Source organism: Pseudorca crassidens, chromosome 10 (assembly GCF_039906515.1).
Source record: "Pseudorca crassidens isolate mPseCra1 chromosome 10, mPseCra1.hap1, whole genome shotgun sequence".
In the NCBI taxonomy this organism is placed as follows: domain Eukaryota; kingdom Metazoa; phylum Chordata; class Mammalia; order Artiodactyla; family Delphinidae; genus Pseudorca; species Pseudorca crassidens.
The window spans coordinates 2,248,570-2,272,818 of NC_090305.1; the positions used below are offsets into that span (position 1 = coordinate 2,248,570).

Consider the following 24,249-nt stretch of genomic DNA (forward strand, 5'->3'; position numbering starts at 1 on the left):
CAAGGGCTACAATGAAGCCACCAGGGTGGCCCGAGTGTGTTTAATTATTTCAGTGCCTTGTGAGGCCTCAGAGGCGGCAGGAAGCTCGTCTGTAGCTGCCACTAACCACTCAGCATAGCTCGCTGTCTCTGGTTCCTGCCAACACGCTGACAGGTACAGACTCCTGGGAAGATGCCCACAGTCTCTGGTTTATGTCCTAGTCCTAATGACACAACCGCATCTCCCTTTGGTGAGCCAACGGAAACTAAAGTTTGAAGGAGAGAGTCTTTCACTGGAATGCACCTTAGACAAATTCCAAACCAGGAAAAACCTTAAGCAGCCTTGCACGGAACAGCACAAAAACGTTCACACGTCAGCAGCATGTCTCAAAATGAAGAGTCCACCTTCGCGGCAAGCTCCGCAAGAAGCGAAATCGGCAAAAATCATGACTCTCCCTTCTTACGATGCCAAGAACCTGCAAGGCTGAAAAAAGAACGATATCCAGGTCTCTTCTGAGAAAATGCAGACCTTTCCAGCAGACGCATTAAGTAAGCTAAAAACCTGCCAGTGGAAGGGGGAGAAAACGTCAGGACCGTAAAAAATGTATCTTCCAAATAATCAACTTCCCCCATGTAAAAACTCTTCTCTAGAGTCAAGAAATACTTCGACCCTGTGACCAGGGTTATGAAGAATTTCCTTTAAGCAAAACGAATTCCCAAGCATTCACTAAGCATAGGTACTACTTGTGTATGAAACGCTAGCAAGCACACTGATCAGGACATTCAGAGTCACCTGCCCAACAGACTGAGAGCTGGTCTCTTAAATTCTCGTCACCAGCCCGTCTTCTCCCAAGACTGCCAGAGAGAGGGGCTGCCCCAGCCCGGCACGCAGCACACCCACCCCAACGCTGTCTGCCCGTTACAACTTTATTTCCTTTTTTGAGTCTCCCTTCCCAAACTTAGCTTTTCTGATTCATGCTGTTTAAATATTATCTCAATGAACTCCAAGTAATCATTTATATCGTTTTATTTTAATTTTGCTATATCAGATATTGTATTAACTCGGACAACGGGCCACTGGTGGATATCTGGAAATTTTCAATGCAACGGTATCTGTCATGACGTTTGACTCATAGTCCCAATCTAAGAAAACATAGCTATTTATTTACGCCTTGCTTCATTTCCGAGAAAACCTAAGACTGTGCGCAGAAATCCATATAATAATACTTAAATTATGGAGATAGGAAAATGGGACAAAGGAGAAACGAAAGCAGAAAATTTCAAATAAAACTAGGAGAGGGGCCAGCATTTAAAGCTCAGCTTGTCAAGCCCACACACATGCTAGATCAGATTCTAAGCTTTCCAAGCTTCCCAGCGTCACTGGAAAGAGAGCATCACTTATCAGTGGCTAAAATATGACGGCCCACTGGTCAAATCTGGCCACCATCTGCCTCTGTAAACCAAGTCCTACTGGAACACGGCCACACCTAATCATTTACATATTATTTATGGCTGCTCTCAGGATACGATGGCAGATCTGAGTAGCTGCAACAGAATAAAATATTTACTACCTGTCCCTTTACAGAAAAAAGTTTGCAGATGCCTGGGTTACACGATCTGTGCCGGTAAGATAACAGCAAAGCCGTCTCCCGGGATAAGCACACTCTTCGTATGGTCCTGAAGTACGTAAGAGAACTTTCTACTATAAAGAGCTCACTGTGTAATCTCACGAAAAAACAGCCGTAGCTTCATTTTTCACAGTACGTACAGCAACAGATTTCACAGGGACAAGGGCGATTCTACATGAGGCTGAAATGATGCCATTTGAGGGAAATTCTCTCCAGGTCTGGCTGAGTTCAGGGGAGTCTGCAGAGATGGCCAGTGCCGGCCACCCCCTGCTCTCCTTCCTTATCACAGGCCGGCAGGGCCAGCAGGTCAGGCTCCTCTCCCGCTGGGCCCCAAGGGTCCTCCCGGGTCCTCTGAGGTCTCTGTCAGCAGTTAGCACGCAAGATAAAGCCGACATGTCAGCTTTGCTTTAAGGCTCTTTTCCGTACACGTTCTCTCCACCGAACGTGGCTAAGTACCGGGGTGGTGAGACGGAGGTTATTCCTCTGCTAAGTTCCTGAAGCGTGGCTGCTCCGTTCTGCCAGTGTGCAGAGCCGTCCCCGGGAACAGCGTCCTCGACGAAGCAAAGGACGGATGTCCTCCTGTGGGAACCAGAGCCCCGTGGGGATGGCGGCCTGGAGAGCAGATGCCCACGCGCCTGAACAAACATGGGACCGGAGGGCCTGAGAGCAGGGCCCGCAGCCTCCTCCAGAACGAGCGCGAGAGCCGCTCCTCTGCACAGACGGACGGGTGGGCAGGGATGGAGCACGGCCCAGGCACCTTGAATGGAAGCGCTCAAGCCCACCCCCCCCCAGCCCCACGCCCATAACGTTTGTTCAAAGAAACAAACCCTCCAAATAGCCATCCCCTCGACCCACTGCCCTGGAACACGCACATTCCTTAAGAACCCCCAAGAGCAAGGGTTCCAAAATAAATGCAAATAACCTGGAAATGGTGACTTCTAAGAAACCACAATTCAATTCAGTGTTGGAAGGAGATAACAAAACTGTCCACAGTGACTTTAGGAGAACACCTCTGTAGCCCTTTTATTCTCTGTGGTTACAAAGCTACGTTATAATCGACTATAGTTCTGTTCTCTACAATAAGGGAACGAAATCCAGGCCATCTAAAAGTGTTATTTAAAGGGATCACAGACTAAAGTAAGAGAGCCGTACTTAAGATAATCAGAGCTACCCTTATTGACCCCACTGGAAACTGCTACCTAGTCTATCCTGCCTATGTTGTCAAAGGGAAAGAAAAAGAAAACATGTCATAAATCATCTTACATTAGTCCTAACAGTTCTTTCCACAATGATTAAAAAGTATAAAACTAGAAAATAAGTAAATGCCTAAAGCCTTCCTTCTCCTTGTGGGGTTGTGGCCCTGTGCTAGAAACCACCAACTACAAAGAAGGGAGACAACCATCCTTGACAGGAGAATTAAAAGGTCACAGACACGATGGAAATTTTCTTCACCCTAAAGAGACTGCCGTTTGCTCTCCCAGCACCAGCGCTTAGGGTTCAAGCCCAGACCACTTAAGCCACGTGGGGAGGTGGGAAGCCTGGACCTGGCACAGTCTTAAAGAAAAAAAGACAAGGGAAACTCTTGAGGAGCCCGTCGGAGCACACTGGAGCAAGCACTTGCTATGCTCTTCCGGAACCGAGTGCAGGGATGCCCGGATACGTCCAGGATTGGCAGTGCACGGAACGCGAGCACAGAACATCCCGGGGGGAAAGCAGAAGCCCGTCCACGCCCACTGCGGGCCGATCCCCACTTCTCCGGGCCACGATGCAGCCCCCCACGCCCTCCGACGGGCCCTGAGCCTGAGCTCGGGCTGAAGGGAGGGTTAGAGACACAACGTGGGAACGAGTGCTTTCACAGCAGATGAGGCCTGTGGTCCGCACCTCCAGAAGCTGCTGCCTCCACAGCCCGCCCCCCGCCTCCCCGAATCGCAGCGCGCAGACACCCTTCCCGAACCTCGCACGCAGCGGCCACACGTCCCCTCGTTTCTTCAAGACCCGCCGTGAAGGCTCCTACTTACGTAGCGCGTACAGGGTGAGAATCACTCCGGCCAGGCAGAATCCTTCAAAGAACCTGAGCGTGCTGAACATGGTCACATTCACAGACAGCGCCACGGTCAGTCCAAAGACGAGGATGAAGATGACGGAGAAGAGCAGCACGGGCCGCCGGCCGGACCTGCACGCGGACAGGGACACGGTTAGCCGCCACCGCCGGGTGGGGCCGCCGGCCGGACGCCACGGCATCCCTGGGACCGCCGTGCTCGCTGGGTGCCGGGTGAGCACCGCACTGAGTCTGTATCCCTCCTGGACCCACCTGGGGAGGCCCAGGGGTAGAAGGCCCCCGGGGTATATGCACGCACCCGCTGGACTTGTAGATTAGGGAACACAGGTCAACAGTACCGCACAACAGACCAGAGAGACGGGAACCAAGTCCTGTTGGCGAGTCTGTGCCCGAGTGAGTACATGGGGGATAATTCAACACAATCAATGACACCTTCCCCAAACACCAACCTTGACACGCCCAACATTCAATGTCCTGAGAAGCTGCTGACCTTTGGAAGTGGCTCCAGGGTCAACACAGACCCCAGGCAAGCGGCTTCAAGCCGTTTCTCTGGGCTGTTAACTAGTCTGGCCCGACCTGACCCGTGGCCTGGTGGAGCCCAGGGCCCAGCCGGCTGCCGACTGGTTTCAACTGTATGATGAGAAGGAAATTTAAGGGACCACAGGCTAAACTAAGGTAGCCTGACCTGTACACAACGGGTGTGGATCTGAAAGTGAAGCCCCCAGGGGCCCATCCTCTGCACCTCGGGAAACGGCAGCGCGCACCCTGGGCTGGTGGGCCACAGCGCCAGCCGGTGAGAGCTCGGTGACCACTAGGGGGCGATGTGCTTCTAGGCGTGGCCCAGGGTGGGGGGGCTGGGTAGCGGTGGCCCACTGGGATGGGGAGGCCCTTGTTCTCCATCCCTCCCAACCTGCCATGTGTCCCAAGTAGAGCAGAACCCTCCACCACACAGATGAATGTGACACAGCCAGAGTGAACTGGAAGGAAGGCTCACAGAGCAACTGGACTCCATTTGCCAAGGGAACAAAGTCCACGCCTGGTACCCCAAACACCTGGACTTAGGACGAGGCACCTACCTAAGAGCAGAGTGCCCAGAAAGGGCAAATGGAGAGAATGGAGAGTAGATTCGTGGTTGTCTAGGGCTGGGGTGAGAATGGCGGTGACTACAAATGGGCAGGAGATGGCAATGGTGTAGACTCGGCGTGTGGTGTGACTGCATAACCCTGTGAATATACTAAAACTCACTGAATTGGGTACTTAAAATGGGGGAGCTTTATGGTATGTAAATTATCTCTCAATAAAGCTGCTTTTTAAAAAAGCAACACTCAGGAGTGCACGGTCTTGCCCTGTGCAGGGGATGGATGTAATTTCTAGAAACTCTGGGGGCGGGAACTACAGGACACAGTTTCATTCAGAATTCCTTAGGCTTCTGAGCAGCCCCGTCAGTCGCTTTGGTTTAGAGAAAGGACGGCAAGGCTGTGAGCTCAACGCAACGTAAGTCAACCTTCTTATCGAGCTTTTAGCCATTACCTCCCCTGACTTGTGCTGGGGCCACTAAGTCCTCATCAGCAAAGACTCTATAGGTAGTTTGGTCCAAACCCAACCCGTTTACAGAAATAAATTTAAGCATGGCTTAGTTGGTCTCCTAAAATGAAGGAAAACAAAGTCTAACTTACCCATTTTTGTTTACCTCGACTTCCCTTCTCTGTAACACGGGGATAATCGTCCTGCATCACAGTGTGTTGGGATCGCTAACAGGGATGACGGACAGGGCACCCAGCAGCTCGTGGGTCCCCTTCCCGCATCCTGCGTCCCTGTCGCCCACCAGATATGGTCTGCCCTGTCCTGACACTTTAGGAAAGATCCTGGATTTTTTTTTTTAACTTGTAGAAATGATTCTAAATCTTTCCCTCCCAAATGGTTGTTAAAATCATTAAGTGAAAATCAGTGTTAGGAACTGTGGGCCAACATGGTCCTCAGGGTCAGAACCCCGCAGCCCCGAATCCAGGCTCCCTGAGGAAGGATGGAATCTTGAGGAAGATGAGGCTCCGTCAAACGAGGCTTGTGCTTTCTTCAGGAAGGGCGGTCGGGTATAGACACGTGCAAGTGATTTAGAAAGCCCTGGAGTTCACGTGCGCACCGGCTGCCCCAGAGCTGGGGCCCTCCCCCACCAGCTGACTGGTAAAATCGCACCCCCAAATCTGTGATGTGCAGAATAACGGCCTCGGGGGGGCCCCGGTCCTAATCCTCAGACCCTGTGACTGTGTCACCTCTCAAGGCAAAAGGGGCTGTACAGACGTGACGAAGGTGAAGGGCCTGAGGTGAGGTGACTGTCCAGGTGGGTCCAATCTAAGGACCCGGAGAGCCTGTCCCGGCTGCAGGGAACCAGAGAGATGACCTTGTGAGAAGGACCTGACCAGCCATCTCGGGCTCGGAAACTAGAAGTGGGCCAGGAGCCAAGGAACGCGAGAAGGTGGAGAAAGCAAGGCAGTGAATTCTCTCCTAGCACCCCCAGGGGGTCCTGCAGCCCTGCGGGCACCCTGGGCTCAGCCTGGCGCGAACTACAGGACCGCGAGTCAGGTCAGTCAAGCCACCAAGTGCCTGGTAACCATGACAGCCCCCAGAGAAATACGACAGGGTCTCCACAGGACACAGGTGTCCCGCTCAAACGGAGGACTCGGAGGAGACTCTAACGGAGGGATTATTTACAAAGCGGGGGGCAAGCTGGGAGAGAAGGCTGGGGCTGCCGACAGCAGGGAGTGGGGAGCAAGGACAGTCCAGAGCTCAGAGACGGGGCGCAGGCAGGGGGGCCCCGAACGATGGCAACTCTACAGAGACCAAGCAGGGGAGGGAAATGCTGCCACCTTGCTGTCCCCTCCCTCACATCTCCAGCCTGTGCTCCCCGCGCCCCCCCACCCCTGGCCTCTGCCCCGCTGGCCAGGCTTAGCCGGGAGCCAGAGGACAAGGGGGCCCGCAGTGCAGCCCATAAAGGCAGCCTCCCGGGACCGGCTGGGCGAGACATGCAGGATGTCCAGCCAAAGACCCAGGGGGGGGGGGAACGAGGTCATCGGGCGAGAGCCACTGACCAGGCCGGTCCCCCTCTTCCATGTGAACTAACGCGTGACCGTACATACTGTCCGGTCCCAGATAGAACGTGTGTGGAAAACAGTCACTTTTTAAAGTTTTCTTAGACGCTGACTGCGGTCTTAGCTTAACCTAGGACTGGATCAACTTCCCTACACAGCCGTGAAACGGTGCCAAGGGCTGTGAAATCCGGGCTCCCCTCTACACGTGTTTATCTCCTTTGAAGTAAGGCTCTAGCAGGGAGTAAAATGCCAAAAGTAAATCAGGCAAGGGTGGAAAACACCAAACTTTCAAACTGGAACTGAGGCCCACTCACACGTGCAGGGAGCCCCAGCACAAGCTGCCCGCCCTGACCCCCCAGTGCCCCTCGCCCACCACGGCGACCCTGGCCAAGCGGCCACGGCACCAGACTCTGGCTGCTCGCCAAGGGAGACCCCAGACTCTCCTGTCTTCTGTCCCCAGGCCTGGCGTGCGGTCAGGGAGGCCAAACGGCGTGGATGGGCCAGAAGGAAGAAACCACAAAACCCCGTCTAAGCAATTTAAACCGTCACAGATCTGTTGCTCGAGGTCCGTATTTACTTCCCCTATTAAATCTCTCAGGAATCGGGACACTAAAACCTCCGTCAAGTCCGTGTTTTTAGGAAGAAGTGACGTGGTTATATCACCATAGCCTTCCCCACCTATTTCAATGCAGGTTTCTAGGAAACAAAAGTCTTTGTGGTTAAAACATTGGGATTAGAGTATCTTTTAGGTCAGTATAGCTCACTCTGAAGACGTTTAAGCTCAAGGATTTGGTTTAAAAAAAAAACAAAACCCCAAACCCTCGCCCTTTCCCCGCCTCCACTCCCCAAGAAAAGCCACCACCAAACCCCATGCGAGGGCGGGCTGTGGGTTTCCAGAGATCACTGACAGCGTCTCTGTTGCCGTCTCCAGGGAGTATGTCCTTAAAAAGCACTTCCAAACGATGATTAAGCAAATTCTGAACACTCAGGAAATCACACTTCACATTAATGCAAGGAACTCCCAAAATAGGCGCTAGCCTTGGGGAAGAAAGTTCTAGACCTGAAAGGGGCCTCCCTGGGCTCCCCCGCCGCTCTGTCCCCGCAGGCGCTCTCTGGAGTACCACCAGCCAGCTGTCTACACCCGTGGAGCCAGGCTCTGGGGCCACCACCAGCTTAGTCTCAAATCCTGGCTCTCCGACCTAAAAGCTGAGTGAACCTGGGGATTTTACTTAAACGTCCGTGCTTCCATTTCTCCACCATGAGACGGGGGTAATAAGAGTACCTTCCCAACGGGGTGCCATGAGGACGGGATATTCTAATCCACGGAGACACTCAGCACGGTGCCCGGCCACTGCAGGCAGCCAGTAAGCGAGGGGTGCTACCATGGTCGCTGTTATTATTACCATGACTGCCCCCATCGCCCTCCGAACAACCTGTCACTTCACCCTGAACCACACACCTGGCCCCTAACCCACCCACGTAAAGCGTATTCCTTCTCACCTCTGGTCACCGCCCCTCTGCCTGCACTGCCCAGCCATTACGCACATGCTGTCCACTTTTCAAGGTCTAGCTCCCTGTGGACCCGCACAGGCATCTGCTGGCCAAGCCAGCTACAAGGACTGTCCCTCTCTAAGATCTGTGGGCATTCAGGGAGCTCATGGGCACGGCCCCACCGCCCAGTTCTCGGGGGTGAAGAGAGTCCGCCGTGTCCTCTCCCCATCTTTTGACGCCTCTCGTATATCCACCCGCTCAGGGCCCGGACCATAAAGCCTCGAAGCCACGTCCCCAGGCTCTTCCTAACTGCACTCTGACGGTCAGGAGGACGTGGGCTTGCAGGCTGCAAGCCGGTTTTGCTAGATTCTAGCAGCCAGGGAACTGCAATGAATTTAGATTCTCACTTCAAAAGGGTCTGCTCTGTGCACCGGCCAATTCCTTTCATTCTGAATGCTGCAGGTGGCAGCTACAGCCTTCTGCTCTGCCACCAGCACCAGGGCAGAGGAGAGCCTCGGTCACGGTGAGCTCACACCGACCGTGCCCCGCTAGGCAGCAGAGGCTTGCTGCGGCTCCCAGGTTTGTGCGGCGGGCATGTGGGTACTTACCAGTCAGCAATGCATCCAGTTATCAGGTAGCCAAAGATTAATCCAACCAGTAAGGAGAACTTAGCGACATGGACCTTCCAGGCATTATCACACACAAGATCCCACTAGAGAGGGGCAAATAGAAAACAGATCAGAGAGAAACACACACAGAGGCCACTTGTCAATCATAAGGGCAACACATAACTGCGCTCAGGGTCATGACACCCTTTACAGGCTGTGTCACACATACCTCTGAGAGTCTCTTCAATGCTTTTGAAAATCCAACAATGAGAAATATAAATCTGCCCACAGAAGGCGGGGTAACGTTTTAGCCCAGGACAGAGGATAAAAGTCTGCAGGGCCTCACCCCCCCATGAATCTGCGGATGAGTCTTTCCTCCATCCTGCCAGCGCAGGCCGGGAGTCCCCCATCCCTGGCACAGCTGTCACGCGGCCCTGCAGGTGGAAAGCCCCTGCCAGCTTTTTGCATGGGGTATCACAGTAACACGAGGAAACTGAAAGCAACCTCTGTGTTTCCAACCCAAAAAACTCCCCAAACTTTATAAGTCGCCTTAAAAATAAAGAGGGTTAGCAGTGAATACTGAAATATCAATTTTAACTAAGCATTCTTACTTTTTTTCCTCATCAATGTCCCTTGTGTTTTCCCATATTACATCCTAAAGCCACTTTCTCTCCACTTGGAGAGAAAGCCAATCAATTGGTGAATACAACATTTAGACTATCTTTACAATTAAGCTTTATTATTTAGAAAAACAAATAAAAATAACCCTCCAATTTTTCCTTCCTCCTTTTGCAGAAGTGAGAGAGAAATGCACGTCTGCTCCCTCGAAGTGACGTGCGTCCAAGTGGAAACACGGCCCTCAACCCACAAGCAACTGACGTCTGGGCCCGAGGGGCAAACAAAAGGGGTCTCGGCTTCAACGGGCTTTGGGACAAGCCGAGCTTCTGCACCAGCCACTGCGAAGGGAGGGGCCAGCCAGCCTGGACAGAGCAGGAAGGCGGCCGCCCGCCACGTCATTCCCTGGACTCCCTGGGACACATCCAGGGCCGTCACTGCTAGCTGCACGTCACCTCATCATTAACAATTCAGATACAGGTGTTCTTTCCAGGGATGACATCCCCCTACGTCTGCCCAGGGACCGGCAGCATCAGCATCACCTGGGAAGGCGTCAGAAAGGCACATTCTCGGGCCCACGCCAGACCCCGAACGGGAAGTTCTGGAGGAAGCACAGCAAGCAGTTTGACAAGCCGCCCAGGTGACAACGATGCCGCCCTGGCCTGTCATTTCCCTGCTGTTTTGAATACAGTGAATGAGCTTCCCAGGCCTGGGCCAGGGCTCGAACAGTCAACCCCCAAGAGCAGTGTGAGGCCAAAGGCCGCGTGAAACATGCACAGCAGGGCTGGTCAGCGCTTTGTGCAGCAAATGCCGGGTCAGAAACTAGAGCGTGAGCTAAGGGGGCTTGTGGAGGCCAGCCTGGAAAACCAGCACTCACGGAAGTACCCGTGTGTGTACGTTCTGTCTCCCCAGCCTGGTTTATCACATTCTGAGGCTGTTTCTGAATTGTCTTCTCTCCACTCTGCCCAGCACAGGACTCTACCCACAAAGCAATTGATTTCCAAGGCTAAGAGCTACATCCACCAGCCCATCTGGCTCCTCCGGGCCAGGAGATGCTTACAACACCTATAATGGTTACAATCCCAATCACATCACACCTTCCTGCACCTCAGCCTGGCACGTGCTTGGCAGCAGAAGGACACACCCAGCCCCAGGTTGCTGCCAGGGGGAGGGGGGAGGGGGAGGGGGAGGGGAGGAAGGGGGACCAGCTGCTGGCTCTGTGGCCAAGAATCAGTCACTCCCGTCTCCACCCAGACTGCTCACTGATGAGCTTATTTGAGGTTAAGTGATGCCAAGCAGCACATTCTGCTTGTATTAGGCGCCCAGGAGACAAAAGAGATTCTCATAAAAGCATCTGGCGGGGAGCGGATTGCCAACACTGCTGTGGGTTCAGGCCCCTGAACAATAACTCGCCCTGGCCTTGGGCAGCCATGACCCAATTCAGTTGCTACCTAGTCAGATGTTCAGTGCAATCCCTATCAATTAACAAGGCGGGAGTGGAAAACTGAAACAGCTGAGGGAGACAGAGCCGCTCCCACGGCCAGGAGGGAAAGGCAGCCTGGTTAGCAGTGTCGCTGGCCCAGCGGTCCTCAGCCTGGGGGGCGGGGTGGGGGGAGGACCCAGGACGACAGCCACCTGGCGCCGTAACCCCTCCATCAGGCACCGGAGCAGACAGCATCTCTGAGTCAACAAGAAAACCACTCCAGACCCCAGCGGGCTCCCCAAGATAAAGTCCCTCCTGCTCGGGGTCTGCTGGACACCCCTAAACCCTGGAGGCCCCTTGAGGTCCACTCCGTAAACAAGGTGAGGTAGGGCTGGGAATCCACGGGGACAGCATCCCTTGTCCGATCGCCCCACTTCTGATGAAAATAAAATATGCTCAGATGTCCTACAACCTCCAGAAGAATTTCAGAAGTATGAAGAAGCTCTGAGATCACCTCGCTTTCGAAATCTGTCCCACTATCGATAAGACGCGGCAATCGGTCATTTCACTAAGCAAAGGCTAAGGGACGTTAAGAAACCTAACTTGTGCACAGCCAGGACTCAGTGGCACAGGTTCTGTCTCTGACATCATCACCTGTCACCTCCCTCTTCTCACACCTGTCAATCACCGATGCCAGAGGGCGCTCCTTCCTAGCGTACCTGGCACCCACCCCCCACTCCACCTCTGTTATGGACAACCTGATTTATGGGGACGCGTGAGGAGGCTCGCTCGTCACCCCTTTGGTGCGGGTTCCCGCAGTGTGGGCTGGAAAACACCACTTCCAGGCTCCCTTACTGCTGAGCTCTCCCATGTAACTGAGGTTCTGCCCGTCATCTGCACTTAACTTCCAGCGCACAGCCTAGATCTAATTTCCAGGGTAACTTGAATTAGGAAGAGCGTTAAGGCAGGAATAGGTGGGACATCCATTTGGTGGTCACATCGGGCAGGGCTTGGTCTGCAGGTGGCCGAGGTGTGATCCCAGAGCCCGGGTTGGACAGTGACCTCCTGAATCCCCCGCCTCCTAGCTGTGACCCAGTCCCTGGACAGGCCATTCTAGGGAGCTGCTCCAGGCATCCTTCAGGAGGCTCAGCTCTCAGCTGCTTCTGCAATTCGGCAAGCACTGATTTTATGACCAGATCTCCCTGGGAAGGAGTGTGCAGGGCAAGAGGACAGGGGGCCTCCCCACTGAACTAACACAGGGGTCTCCATGCATTAATCCCTCAAATCCATTCCCTTCACAACAATGAGAACAGCCCTCTAGTCAAGCACTTTGTCAGCAGGTTTAACAAGATCGCAAAAGCGGAGACGTCATGGCCCCATTTCATAGTCTGACGCCTGCTTCCCTTGCCGTTGTTCCAGGACCGGGGATGGTCCACTGTGATGCCACGTGATGCTCCACGGTGAGGGAACTGACCCTAGAATATGATCTCAATCTTAGCTGCACATGTTCTGTTTTTCAAAAAAAAGGCAGTGGTTACAGAAAATCTGGTAGACTGTTTTCCTACCTATATATTTTAAAGATAAGCTAAAAGAAATAAAATTTATACTATTTTCAAGGGAATCATCTAATTGCTTGACTTGCCAGAGGGGAGAAATATTCATCAAGGAAACTAATGAAGTTTCTAAAGAAGATGGAAAATAAATGGGAGATGAGGAAGATAATCTTATTTTCAGCAATAATGAAGATACTATGATAAAGTCAAATGCAAAACAAGAACGTAAGAAAACTGAAGAAAACAGATTACTTATCGAATTTGAAGTGGAGAGACTCCCTGAGAATAAAAACTAAGAGGAAAAAAACTACTTAAGAAAAAGATGATGGATTTTATAACAGTTTATCTGTTACTCCTTAATTATTATTCATTTTACTTATTATTTAAAACCTCCCTGCATCAAAAATACCATAAACAAGGGCTTCCCTGGTGGCGCAGTGGTTGAGAGTCCGCCTGCCGATGCAGGGAACACAGGTTCGTGCCCTGGTACAGGAATATCCCACATGCCACAGAGCGGCTGGGCCGGTGAGCCATGGCCGCTGAGCCTGCACGTCCGGAGCCTGTGCTCCGCAACGGGAGAGGCCACAGCAGTGAGAGGCCCGTGTACCGCAAAAAACAAACTTAAACAAAATTATAAAGAGATAAATTTGTAAAATATATTGGAAGGGGGATCAGAATGGGTCACCCCCAAAACATGCCACGTTGGCCTAAGGATGATTTTGAGCTGGAGCAAATGAGAATCAGCAGATTCAGAAAGAAGCCTTCTCAGAGTGTCCCTATCTGCCTAAAAGCAGAGGCTTCTGAGAAATGAAGGCCATAAACCCCCTCCCCGGGGAAGTCCTATGGCCGTGAAGACAAAGTTGGCACCCAGATGTGTCTGCAAACAGCCTCACTGACAAATTAGGAGCTGGGGATTAACATGTACACACTACTATATATAAAACAGGTCATCAGCAAGGACCTACTATACAGCACAGGGAACTCAATATTCTGTAACAACCTAAATGGGAGAAGAATTTGAAAAATACGTATAACTGAATCACTTTGCTGTACACCTGAAACTAACACAACATTGTAAATCAGCTGTACTCCAATATAAGATAAAAATTAAAAACAACCTCAATGAAACAACCCTCATCTTCCATTAGTTCCCCCATATATTTCCTTCCCAAGTTTGCCACCCCTAAAAGCCTCAACCCCTTTTCTTCTGTCTCCTCACTTCTGTACAAACGGACTGTCCTTCTGTTAAGATGTGAGCCCAAGTTCTGACCACCCCTTTGAGTTACTGGTCACCAAGCGCTCCTGTGTGCCCGGCTCCACTTGGCAATGAACCCTGGTTCCCTCTTGCTCAGCTGCCTTCAGTCTAGTTCCCAGGGCCCCAGCCACAGAGCCTAGGAGGGTAGAGGAAAAAGGTTTTCTCCTCCCCTACAACAGCCGAAGGGTTACTATCCTTAGTAAGTATTTCCATAACAATATAGACTGATACTCCTACTAGAAATGGGTAAAGCACCCGGCAAATTAACAAAATATGAAACAAATGGTTAAAAAAAACACCTGGGAAATGCTCAATTCCACTAACTAAAATCAACGCTCAATATTTCATTTTCAAAAAAAATTTTTTTTTACGTTTCCCAACAATGCAGGAGAAGCCAAGAGGATCAAATCTGTGCTGGGCGTGTGAACGAAGCACTACGTTTCTGCGAGGCCGTCTGGCAACATGCGTCCCGTGACGTGAAATCATGAACACTCTTTATCCCAGCAATGCCCTTTCTTGGAAGTTTTTCCCAAGGAGACTATGACTGATGCCCACAGATGTCCTGGTGCAACGATGCTCAGTGTTTGTAACTTGTAAGACATGGGAACCTGCCTGACATCAGCAAGGCTATACAGCATGAAAATGTTTGCTTTTGAAAGCAAATGATTGAGAAAAATGCTCATGACGTAACGGTATGAGAAAGGCTCAGAATAAAAAACCATGAATAGAGGAGATATTTGGGTCCACAGGGGAAATTAGAAGATATTCCAAAATATTTAAAGTGACTATCTCTGGAGAGTTGAGTTTTATTTTCGATTTTATACTTTTCTTGACTTTTCCAAACTTCCTACAGTTAATCTATAAGCCTTATAATGAAAGAAAAAACGTAGAGGTAAAAGTAATATAAACTCCCACCCACAGTGGTATGTGGAAGTGATAGTAGTTACGGTGAGACCAAATGACTAAAAAAAAAAAAAAAAAAACTTTTCACCTTTTCAGGAATATGCATTTTAACACAATCTAAACACTCAGGCCTAGCGGAAGCTTGTTTGCAAAATGACTAGAAACAAACTACATCTTCAGAGCCTGAAGATTACTGATGATGTTAATGTTCATTGACTAAAGCCAAAAGCATTTTTTAGGAAACTAAGTGAAAAATTTCCGCCAAGTTTCATCTTCTGTGCTGGAGATGCCCATCCGAGGCTGCTCCATCAGAAGCCACGAGGGTCTTACCAGTCACAACGCACGTCTGTTCCAACCCTGAGGAGTCAGTAGAGATAAACGGAAAAGTTTCTGCTCAGACTGCAAAGGGGATAACACTGCTTAAAACTTCAAAAGCTTAAATAAAACAAAATTCCTGACTGAACTGGAGGAATTTAGAGAAATGCAGGGTCAGCATTCTTCCGCAACCTTTTTTTCCCCCTAAAGTGGTATTTCAGCAGACCCTCATGAACCACTGTTTGATACACCGAGGATTTGCCCTGCTCTGTGTTTCTTAACTGGAGACAAGAGAAGTGGCAAGAACACCTCCCCCCCACCCCCGACACACACACACACCCTGGAAGGCTGGCCACATAAGCTGGACCCACGAAGCACATTAGCTACAATCAGCTGCTCAACACTGAGGCAGCCTATGCAGGTCTGTGTTATTCCGTTTTTTTTTTTTTAATGGATTTATTTTATTTATTTATTTTGGCTGCATTGGGTCTTCGTTGCTGTGTGCGGGCTTTCTCTAGTTGCAGTGAGCAGGGGCTACTCCTCATTGCGGTGCACGGGCTTTTCATTGTGGTGGCTTCTCTTGTTATAGAGCACAGGCTCTAGGCGCCCGGGCTTCAGGAGTTGTGGCTTGCAGGCTCTGGAGCACAGGCTCAGTAGTTGTGGCACGTGGGCTCAGTAGTTGTGGCTCGCAGGCTCTAGAGCGCAGGCTCAGTAGTTGTGGCGCACGGGCTTAGTTGCTCTGCGGCATGTGGGATCTTCCTGGACCAGGGCTCGAACGCGTGTCCCCTGCATTGGCAGGCGGATTCTTAACCACTGCACCACCAGGGAAGCCCCGTTTTTGTTCTTTTTAATCCAGTAGTATTCGGATTTTTTTTCCTAAAGATGCTATCAAAATTCAAGAAATACTGCATATTTTGAAAACCCCACATTATTCTCTGCTTTTTGCCTCTAAGTTCATCCTCCAATTTTAGGAGATTCACAGCAGCCAACATAACTGCCAATTAGGGCTGGCACTCTCTCGAGCTTCCTTAAATGACATAATGAACGACCTTGCCAGATACAATGGGAGGTTTTTGGGTTTTCTTTTTAGTTTTGTTTCCCTGTTTTTCATTAATTGCTGCTCAAACGGCTCCTCCACTTTCTTTTTCCCCAACCAACTTGGTGCCAAAAACCCAAACACAGCACGCTGAGGGAAATAGTTGAACCAAAAACCTACTGTGAGCCTGTGGGTGCTCCATGGAGGAGACCAGCAAACCCGCTCTCTCCTCGTGCAAAGGAAACCGGTCCAAGACCACACTGTCAAAGCTGGTGAACTTCAACCTCGCGTAGCTCCGTTTTGGACTAGTGTAGTCATTTTAGACTCACCCTAACGCTTACTCAGTGATCGGTCTTGTTCTGTTTTTCTTCCAGTGACGACTCTTACGCCTGCTGTCCTTTGGCTGTGGTACCACCTTGGTGTGGAGGAAGAGAGATGGATGTGACAACGGCTTCAACCTGTCGCCTTCGGGGGCTTTCCCGGTTCTTACTGAATTTGACCATTTTTAAAGGGCTGGAAGTATAAAACCTCTTTCTTATAGCACAGGGAACTATATTCAATACCTTGTAAAAAACTATCATGGAAAAGAATGATAGAATATAATGATATATACATATATATTATGTATAACTGAATCACTTTGCCGTACACCTGAAACTAACAGAACATTGTAAATCAACTACACTTCAATTTAAAAAATAAATAAAAATTTAAGAAGCTAACTTAAAAAGGAAACAGAAAATTAACCACCTAAACAGGCCCTGAGTAGTGGATGTAGGATCATCTCTGCGAGGTAACACGAGGCACTCAATTTTCCTTTCCTTTTTCTGAAAGGAAACAAGGAACACTGTACAGTTCTAAGCAGAGGTTACGTTAGCAAACGTCCTTACGAGTGGGCCATGATGCCCACTATGGCCCTGGGGGATGCTGAATCTATGATCCACAGGCAGCAGAGACGGTAAATAAGCAACGACCTTCTATCAACCAAAACCCTGGAGAGTCTTTCCAAATCCTGCAATGCCTATTTTACTACCTCTAAGAAGGGAAATCGATAGTAAACCCTATACATTAAAGAGGACTATTGCAAAAACAGAAAGAGAGAAAAAACACAAAAAACAAAAAACTCCACCGCCCTGAACATTCAACCCCAGGGAACTATTCATGCCTTAAGTGAATTCAACACACCGGCTTCTCACACGTAATTGATATTAAGTAACTGAAAGATTCTTAGCAAGAAATTAAACAGTTGCTACATGTGTTACTAGAAGAGATCTTTTAGTATTGCGCGGGAACAAAACTGGACTGTAACATTGAAACGAGTCCCACTAATTCTGGAAGGGAGCGAAGTGTGGAGACCTTTGGACAGCAGGGTCAGGGAATCCTTGGAACGAGAAGAATGTGATGACCAGGTGATCAATCGAGAAGAACTCAGAGGCAGAAGGAAAATTATCTTTTACCTGCGGAGACAAATGCCTTGTCCCTCCCCACTGCCTGGCAGCTGTGACCCTGACTTCTCTCAGCCCTGAGAAGTGCCTCTGGGCCGAGTCACCCCTCACCTCTCTGCCCTGCCAGGGCCCAGCCACGCCAGGGGACCCCCAGTTCCCCAAAAGCCGCAGGGCCCTTTGCCTGTCCTACAATATCCATGCACACCCCGATTTTCCTGGCTCAATGGATAAAACTCATTTCAACCAAAATTATTTAACATTGTAGATCACCTGCGGGTTGGAGAATGGCAGCCTTTCTGTACTCCTGGCGTTATGCCTTTCGATGGGCATACAGCAGCTTTGTAAGCACACAATTAATTACAAGGGGTAGAAAATTAGAAAGATACAAAGAATACGTTTCCATATACTTAATCAAGTCAATTGAGAAGCTCTCCTCTTCCTAGTACCCCTGTTCTGTACTCCTATGACAACCTGAACTCAGGACTATTTATCAGAACATAACATAATTGCCTGCTGCTTACAAATCTTCCTTTCACCAGCTCAGGGGTTGGCAAACTACAGCCCGCAGGCCCGATGTGGCCCTGCCCCCTGTTCTGCACGTTGAGTTCGATGGGGCCCGTCTCTGCTAGTGCACAAGTGCATGTGCCGAGCACAGGGGTGACAACACAGGACACACGGCCTGCAAAGCGGAAAATGTCTACTATTCAGCCCTTCACAGGGAAAGTCTGCCGACCCCGGCACTCGACCGTGAGTCCCTGAAGAAAGGGACCACGTCCTCAGTCTCTAAGCTGATGGCTGGGATGGGGCAGGACAGCACGTGGAGCTGCCACTCCGGAAGTGGACGTGCTCTGTGTTTGCTTGTGTTCCCTGTGCCATGCACCTTCTCAACCCTCTTTCTCTCCGTGATTATTTCTTCAAACAGGATTTAAATAATTAATACATAATTACATATTATACAACATTTATACAGGCAATATAGTTTTTAAGTGTTTCCGCCACACTTTTCACCATTAGTAATTTTCCCCAAGAGGAAGAGAATTCTAGTTTCATTATAAAAGCCCACAGAATACAGGGTATGAGACATTTATTTAAAACAATGAATAATTCTCTCTTAATAGAACAAATCGGTTACATAAATTAAGTATCGTCTCAACGTTTGTTAAGCACCTGCCGTGGTCTTGTGCTCTGCTGGCTGCTTTGACTAAGCATCTTATTCAGGGATCGAAACAGCCCTACAACACGGGCTTATGACTAGTGAGTCCACTTTACAGATGAGGAAATTGAGGCAGAGGGGAAGCAACTAGTCCAAAGTCAAAGGGTTTTTCAGTAGAAGATTATCAATCCATGTCTGATTAAAACTCATGTTCTTTCCCCACCCCAATAAACTCAAAGAAACAGCACTTGTTCATGCAAATATAAACAATTCTGCGGTTTACACTAAATTGTTCTCGGTTGCAGCATTTGTCTTGCCTGGTATTCAGAAGACCTCAGGTACGAGGAAGCAAAGCGTTACTGTGGAAGCAGGACAACCTTTGCTGTTACTTCACTGTTACAATGACTAAACAAAAACGGCTGGTAAAGTCCCTGTGAATAGCAGGTATGTACTCAAAGGCATCTATTAAAAATAATATCCCAGTATCTTATTTTTCATAGAATTTTAGTACGGAAATACTGGGAAAAGTCAAGGTCAACCTCCTAATTTTAGAAATGAGAAGCCTGAAGCCTAGAGAAATGACGTAACTTGCTCAAAATAAAAAAATCTTGGGGACTTCCCTGGCGGTCCAGAGCACTCCTTGTTTCCACTGCAGAGGGCACGGGTTCGATCCCTGGTCCGGGACCTAGGATCTTGCATGCCGTGCAGCGCGGCAAAAAAAAAAACAAAACCCTGGGGCTGCTGGACCCCAGCTCAGGCTGCTGTGGAAGATCTCACTTCCTCACAGGTGGCCCTGATGCAAACCGCCCAAGTCCATCACTGCCGAGCAGGACAGAGGTGTGTGGTCCAGCTCCCAACCTCACGGTCGTCTGTCGGCACCACGTTCACTCTGGTCCAAAGCCCTTACAACATAAAGAATTTTAAAAAATTATCTCAACGTTCTAATTGAGACCAACTCTTGGCCTTCTTGTCCAACAGTCACTTTTTTTTTTTTTTTAAATAATAAATCAGGGCAGTTGAGAAGCTAAACCAGTTTTCTCCCTGTTTCAACATCGGTCTCACCATCTTGAAAGGACGTGAATAATATTAGGCAAAACGGCCTCTTCAAACAAGGATGTTGTTTGCTGTGTCTGACTCAAGTTAGAAGCCAGCACACATGTGAATCTAAATGGTCACCTTTTCCACAAAGACAGCTGACACCAGCCTGCTAAAACAAGGTACACAGAACCCTCAGGTGCTGGACTCACAAAAGGTCTAGCAGAACACTAGTTGGGGAATTTTTACCAATTTGGCCTTTTCCTTTGTTGTTATTGGGCTGGGCTATAGCTTACCAGGGTCTCCGCAGAAGAGCGTCATCAGATAAACAAGAGCCTGCAGGAGGCCTGGAATTCAGAGACCAACATGGGGGCTGGGCTGGGCTGGGCCGGGCTGGGCCGGAAGGCGACAGCCGCACCGAGGTGAGAGCACAGATTTTCAGCTGATGGACCCAGAGTTTCCATTCTAGTCACGTGACCCGGGTGAGTTACCTCACCCCTTGGGGCCTCAGTTGCAACATCTATGATACAGGAGTCATAAAACTTGCAATATAGGTTTGTCATGAGTCAAAACTAATATAAGGCAGATGCCTGGTGATTATTACTCATTAATTCTGTCACTTAAGCAGCTCCTTTGGGGCTTATGTCTGTGGGTGAGTAACACCTGAAGGAGAGCTAATAAAACTACTTTCAAAAAGAGTTTTGATAGAGAGTCTGCGTTATTCACCGAGACTGACCCTAACTGATCCAAATGAAGGGGTATTTCCTAGCTGTGCATCCTCTCTGCACAGCTGTACATCCTCTCTGCACAGAACAGAAAGTGGGAGAGGCAAGCACAGAAGATGCCCCCAGGGCACAGCTGTGCCCGCAGTGGGGAGGGACTGGACGGGAAGCCGGCACCCTTCCACACGGGGGTCTACACGCCTTTCACGTCCTTCCCCAGAGCTCGGACGCGATGCCCTTCGCTTCGATCTCATCAGCTGCAGACAGGACAACATTAGCCCCACGTCCCAGACGTCCCACAGACAGTCATTAAGTATACTGTTTCTGACCCAAAGGAGAAAAAGGAGGTTGGTTCTCAAAAGCTAGCGACACTATCACACCCAAAAGGGTGTTTACGTTTTTTTCCCTTGAACCAACTATTAATCTCCCCAAAACATTGAGCAGAATTGGCAATGTGACAGCCAAAGGTGACAGTGCAGTTTGTTTCCAGCTGCCCGGGGCTCAGCGGGACAAGGACATGCAGATACAGGCCCGAGAAAGGACCCCTGCCATCCACACCAGGGGCCTCCGACATCCCGAGGGACAAGTTAACAGAAGACAGACAGTTCTCCAAGATTTTCCTCGAATAAAACTCAAAGTATCCTTAAGCCAAAGCCAGAATCAGCTCCTGGAGGGGCGCCACCCACTGTCGCGAGCCAGTTCTCCTGAGGACAGACCCCAGGGACCCACATCGGGCCGGGCTGGGTGGGAAAGGGAAGCGGAGAACAGACTCAGCTGGAAGGGGAAGGAGGGGGCAGAGATCCCTCAGGCGGCTGCGCGTTGCCAGACTGGGCCTCAGGTGGCCTCCCTCACAGGCCCCCCACGGCTGCGTGGATGTTCTCACCCTGCTCACCCGCCAGCCCGGTCAGAACCCCACGGGCTTTAATACTGGGGACGGGCCTGGGACGGTGTCTTCTGCTATGGATGCATTTGGAAGTACAGCACGCAGGCACTTGTGCGGCAGCCCCTTCCGTGAACCTCTGGAAACCAGGCTCTTTCCTGCAACGGTATTAACTGCATCGGGTTCGGGGCTTGGTGGGTGTGGCCCTGCTAATTAAGCCAGGGCAGCTGAATTCCATCCCAGCCTAAGGCATGGTCTGCAAAGGTACGCTTCACAGACTGCCAAGTGAAAACCCTCCATCAACCACTGATTCGAGAGCGGATTTCACAAAGCTTGTCGCAGGCCATCAAGGCCACCCACTGGGCACTCCCCACTCCTTCCCCTCTCTCCAAGGCACACAGGACGCAGAGAGGAGGGAACGGTCCATAAATGAAACCTTCAGCTGGGCTGTGCTCCCCTGTGGGGCTGCATCTTTAACACGCGTTCACTTCTAAGTCAGCAGCTGAGGCATTTTCTGAAGGTGCTTGAAAGGGCACCAACAGGTGTTCGTCTGCAGTAACAATCAGAGGGAAGATGGAGTCTGCCTTGCAGGACTTCTCAGAGCCTTTACTGTTACTGCACACCATGGATCCTGCACAGGGGGCTCTGTGGCTGCACTTCCCAAACTCAGGAGGCCTTGGACATCCCACACACAGACTTTGAAGGGCATATTTTGAACTGCAGAATAAGAGATGTTGCCATGCATATTTTGTTTGCCCTACGACCTAAAAGACGATCACAATGCAAATTATGATATGACAATTCTGGGATTCTGAGCCTGGGTTAAGACACTTTGGTTACCCCTGCAACTACATGAGGGGAGGAGAGCTGCTATTCATATGTGTCAAAGGATAGTCAAAGTACACAGAGGAATTTGTTTTCTACCTTCCATCAGAGAACATAAAAACAATAACTATGTTTCTCTGTCTTTGCAAGAGATTATAAAGGCTAACTGGTGACAGACAAACATTCAAAACTCTTAGGAACTGATATGTAGAAGCTCAATGACAGCAAAAAGCAATCGCTGTGTACAATTCACCCCCCTTGAAAGGACACGCACCTGCACTGGACGCTGCTGCCTCTCCTGCAGGGGGACGCTCAGTCAGCCCAAGTCCAGTGGTGCTTACGGACTCTTCAAGACATAGTCTACGCACCCAACAGAAGTGAAAGCAGGGACACAAACAGATATTTGTACGTCCATGTGCAAAGCAGCATTATTCACAATAGCCAAAAAGTTGAAGCAACCCAAGGGTCCATAGACACATGAATGGATACACAAAATGTGGTGTATACACAGAATGGAATATTATGCAGCCCCAAAGAGGAGGGAAATTCTGACACAGGCTACACCATGGATGCGCTTGAGGACACTGCACTCAAAGCAACAAGCCCGTCACAAAAGGACAAGTACTGTCCGATTCCACTTAAAAGAGGTCGCTGGAGCCGTCGGATTCACAGAGACAGAAAGTAGAAGGATGCTGGGGCAGAGGGAGGGCGGATGGGCAGTTAGTGTTCAACGGGGACAGAGTTTCAGTTTGGGACGATGAAAAAGTTCTGGAAACGCATGGTGGTGATGGTTGCACAACAACGTGAATGTACTTAATGCTAGTGAACTATATACTTAAAAATGGTTAAAATGGTAAGTTTTATTTCATATATATCTTACCAAAAAAAAAAGTGAGATAAAATTGTGTTCCTGTTCTAACAGTGATAAACCCAAGCTGTGACTAGTCAGGGTTCTGTTTAACTTACACACAGAGGACGCCCCCTTGAAGAGCAGGAAGCCCTCGGGCAGCCACTTCCTGCTTGAGGATTCTCAGCCTTACGGGTTAGAGCCTCAGGACAAGCTTCTCCGAGGCCCAGACCATTCCTTGCGGGGAGACATGAGAGAAGGAAGCGTGACAGTCCTCCTGTGTCCCTCACAGTCGCCTGCTCCCTCCCCTGGGCTTCACTTCCCATGATGCTCAAGCCAGGCTCCCAGTGCTTAGGTTCTGTCCTCACGCAAACAGGTTCCTCCCTGTGCATCCCCACCCGCGGCCAGCGCCCTGGTCCAGGCCCATCGGGGACTCGTCTGCATATTCAGAGGGTGGCACAGGCACGGCTTCCATATTTAATGGCTGTTTACTGGTCACTATTGTGTGCCAGACCCCAGGAAATAACAGTGCAAAGTGCTGTCCCTGCTGTCGAGAGTCTAAGGGTGGAAAACAGGCCGTGAGTAAGAAATGAAATACAGCTGAACTTAAGGCGCTGTGAGAGTACATCAAAGGGCCTGGGGCTCTGTTTAGTTAGGACTCTCCCTCTTGGCCGGGCAGGGGGTCAGGAGGTGAGTGAAGAAGGCGGGGCAGACCCGGAGGCCCTGCACCCCACATTACAGAGGGGAACGCATCAAAACCAACCTTTAAATGGAGTTCAAATGTCAACTGAAATCAAACCTCATATTGGCTCTTCCTTGATGCTGCTCTTGTTAGAAACACCCTGATCCAGCCTGGCAGCCTTTCAGAGGAAGGGGACCAAATCCCCGAGCCCGCTGTTCAGGGGACGGGGGAGGAGAGAAAGGGAGAGAGTGACCGGGGGTGCGGCGCGGACCAAGCAGGCTCCAGCCTTTCTACAGACGCACCGATGGGTGGGCACGAGGGTGCAGGCCGCACATCTGCCACCGATGAACAGGCCGCAGGATACGGATGAGCCCCAAGGAGAAGGATTAGCTCTACCATCTCATGTACCTCGGTGTGAGCTGCCTTACCTCTTAGCTGAGACCAGCTGCCCGGACGTTTTAAGGTGAGAAGGCAGGGTCCCCAGCGCGGCCGCGGCTCAGGTGGCTCCCACATGCCATGAAGGCTCATTTGCCAGGGCTGATCGTAATTTTGTCCTGAGACCTTCCAGACGTCTTGTTTTAAACATGCTGAGTTAACGGCTGGGAAACTGCGGCGATGTGCGCGATGCGTCAGAGCAGTTACCCTCCCAGCCCCGATGGGGGCTCCTCGAGCAAAGGGCTCGGGTGAAGCACGGGTCTCGCCCTGCGGAG

The 24,249-nt window shown here is 50.4% G+C and overlaps 1 protein-coding gene across 14 annotated transcripts in view; it reads right to left on the bottom strand.

The window, feature by feature from the left end:
• SLC22A23 (solute carrier family 22 member 23) overlaps positions 1–24,249 on the bottom strand; it is a 144,203-nt gene that overhangs the window by 99,859 nt on the left and 20,095 nt on the right. For 10 of the 14 annotated variants that reach the window (XR_010946586.1, XR_010946591.1, XR_010946587.1 and 7 more), the window contains exons 2-3: positions 8,851–8,954; positions 3,625–3,779 (exon numbers count right to left, since the gene is read on the bottom strand). The exons of 1 other annotated variant lie outside the window; for it this stretch is intronic. Coding sequence is in view for 5 of the 13 variants with exons in the window: in XM_067751858.1 (XP_067607959.1) it covers positions 3,625–3,779; positions 8,851–8,954 (259 nt within the window). In the remaining 8 variants the exon portion in view is untranslated. Of the gene's footprint in view, positions 1–3,624; positions 3,780–8,850; positions 8,955–17,829; positions 19,451–24,249 lie in introns of those variants that run through there. 3 more of the 14 variants (XR_010946589.1, XR_010946593.1, XM_067751863.1) reach the window with 2 other exon arrangements.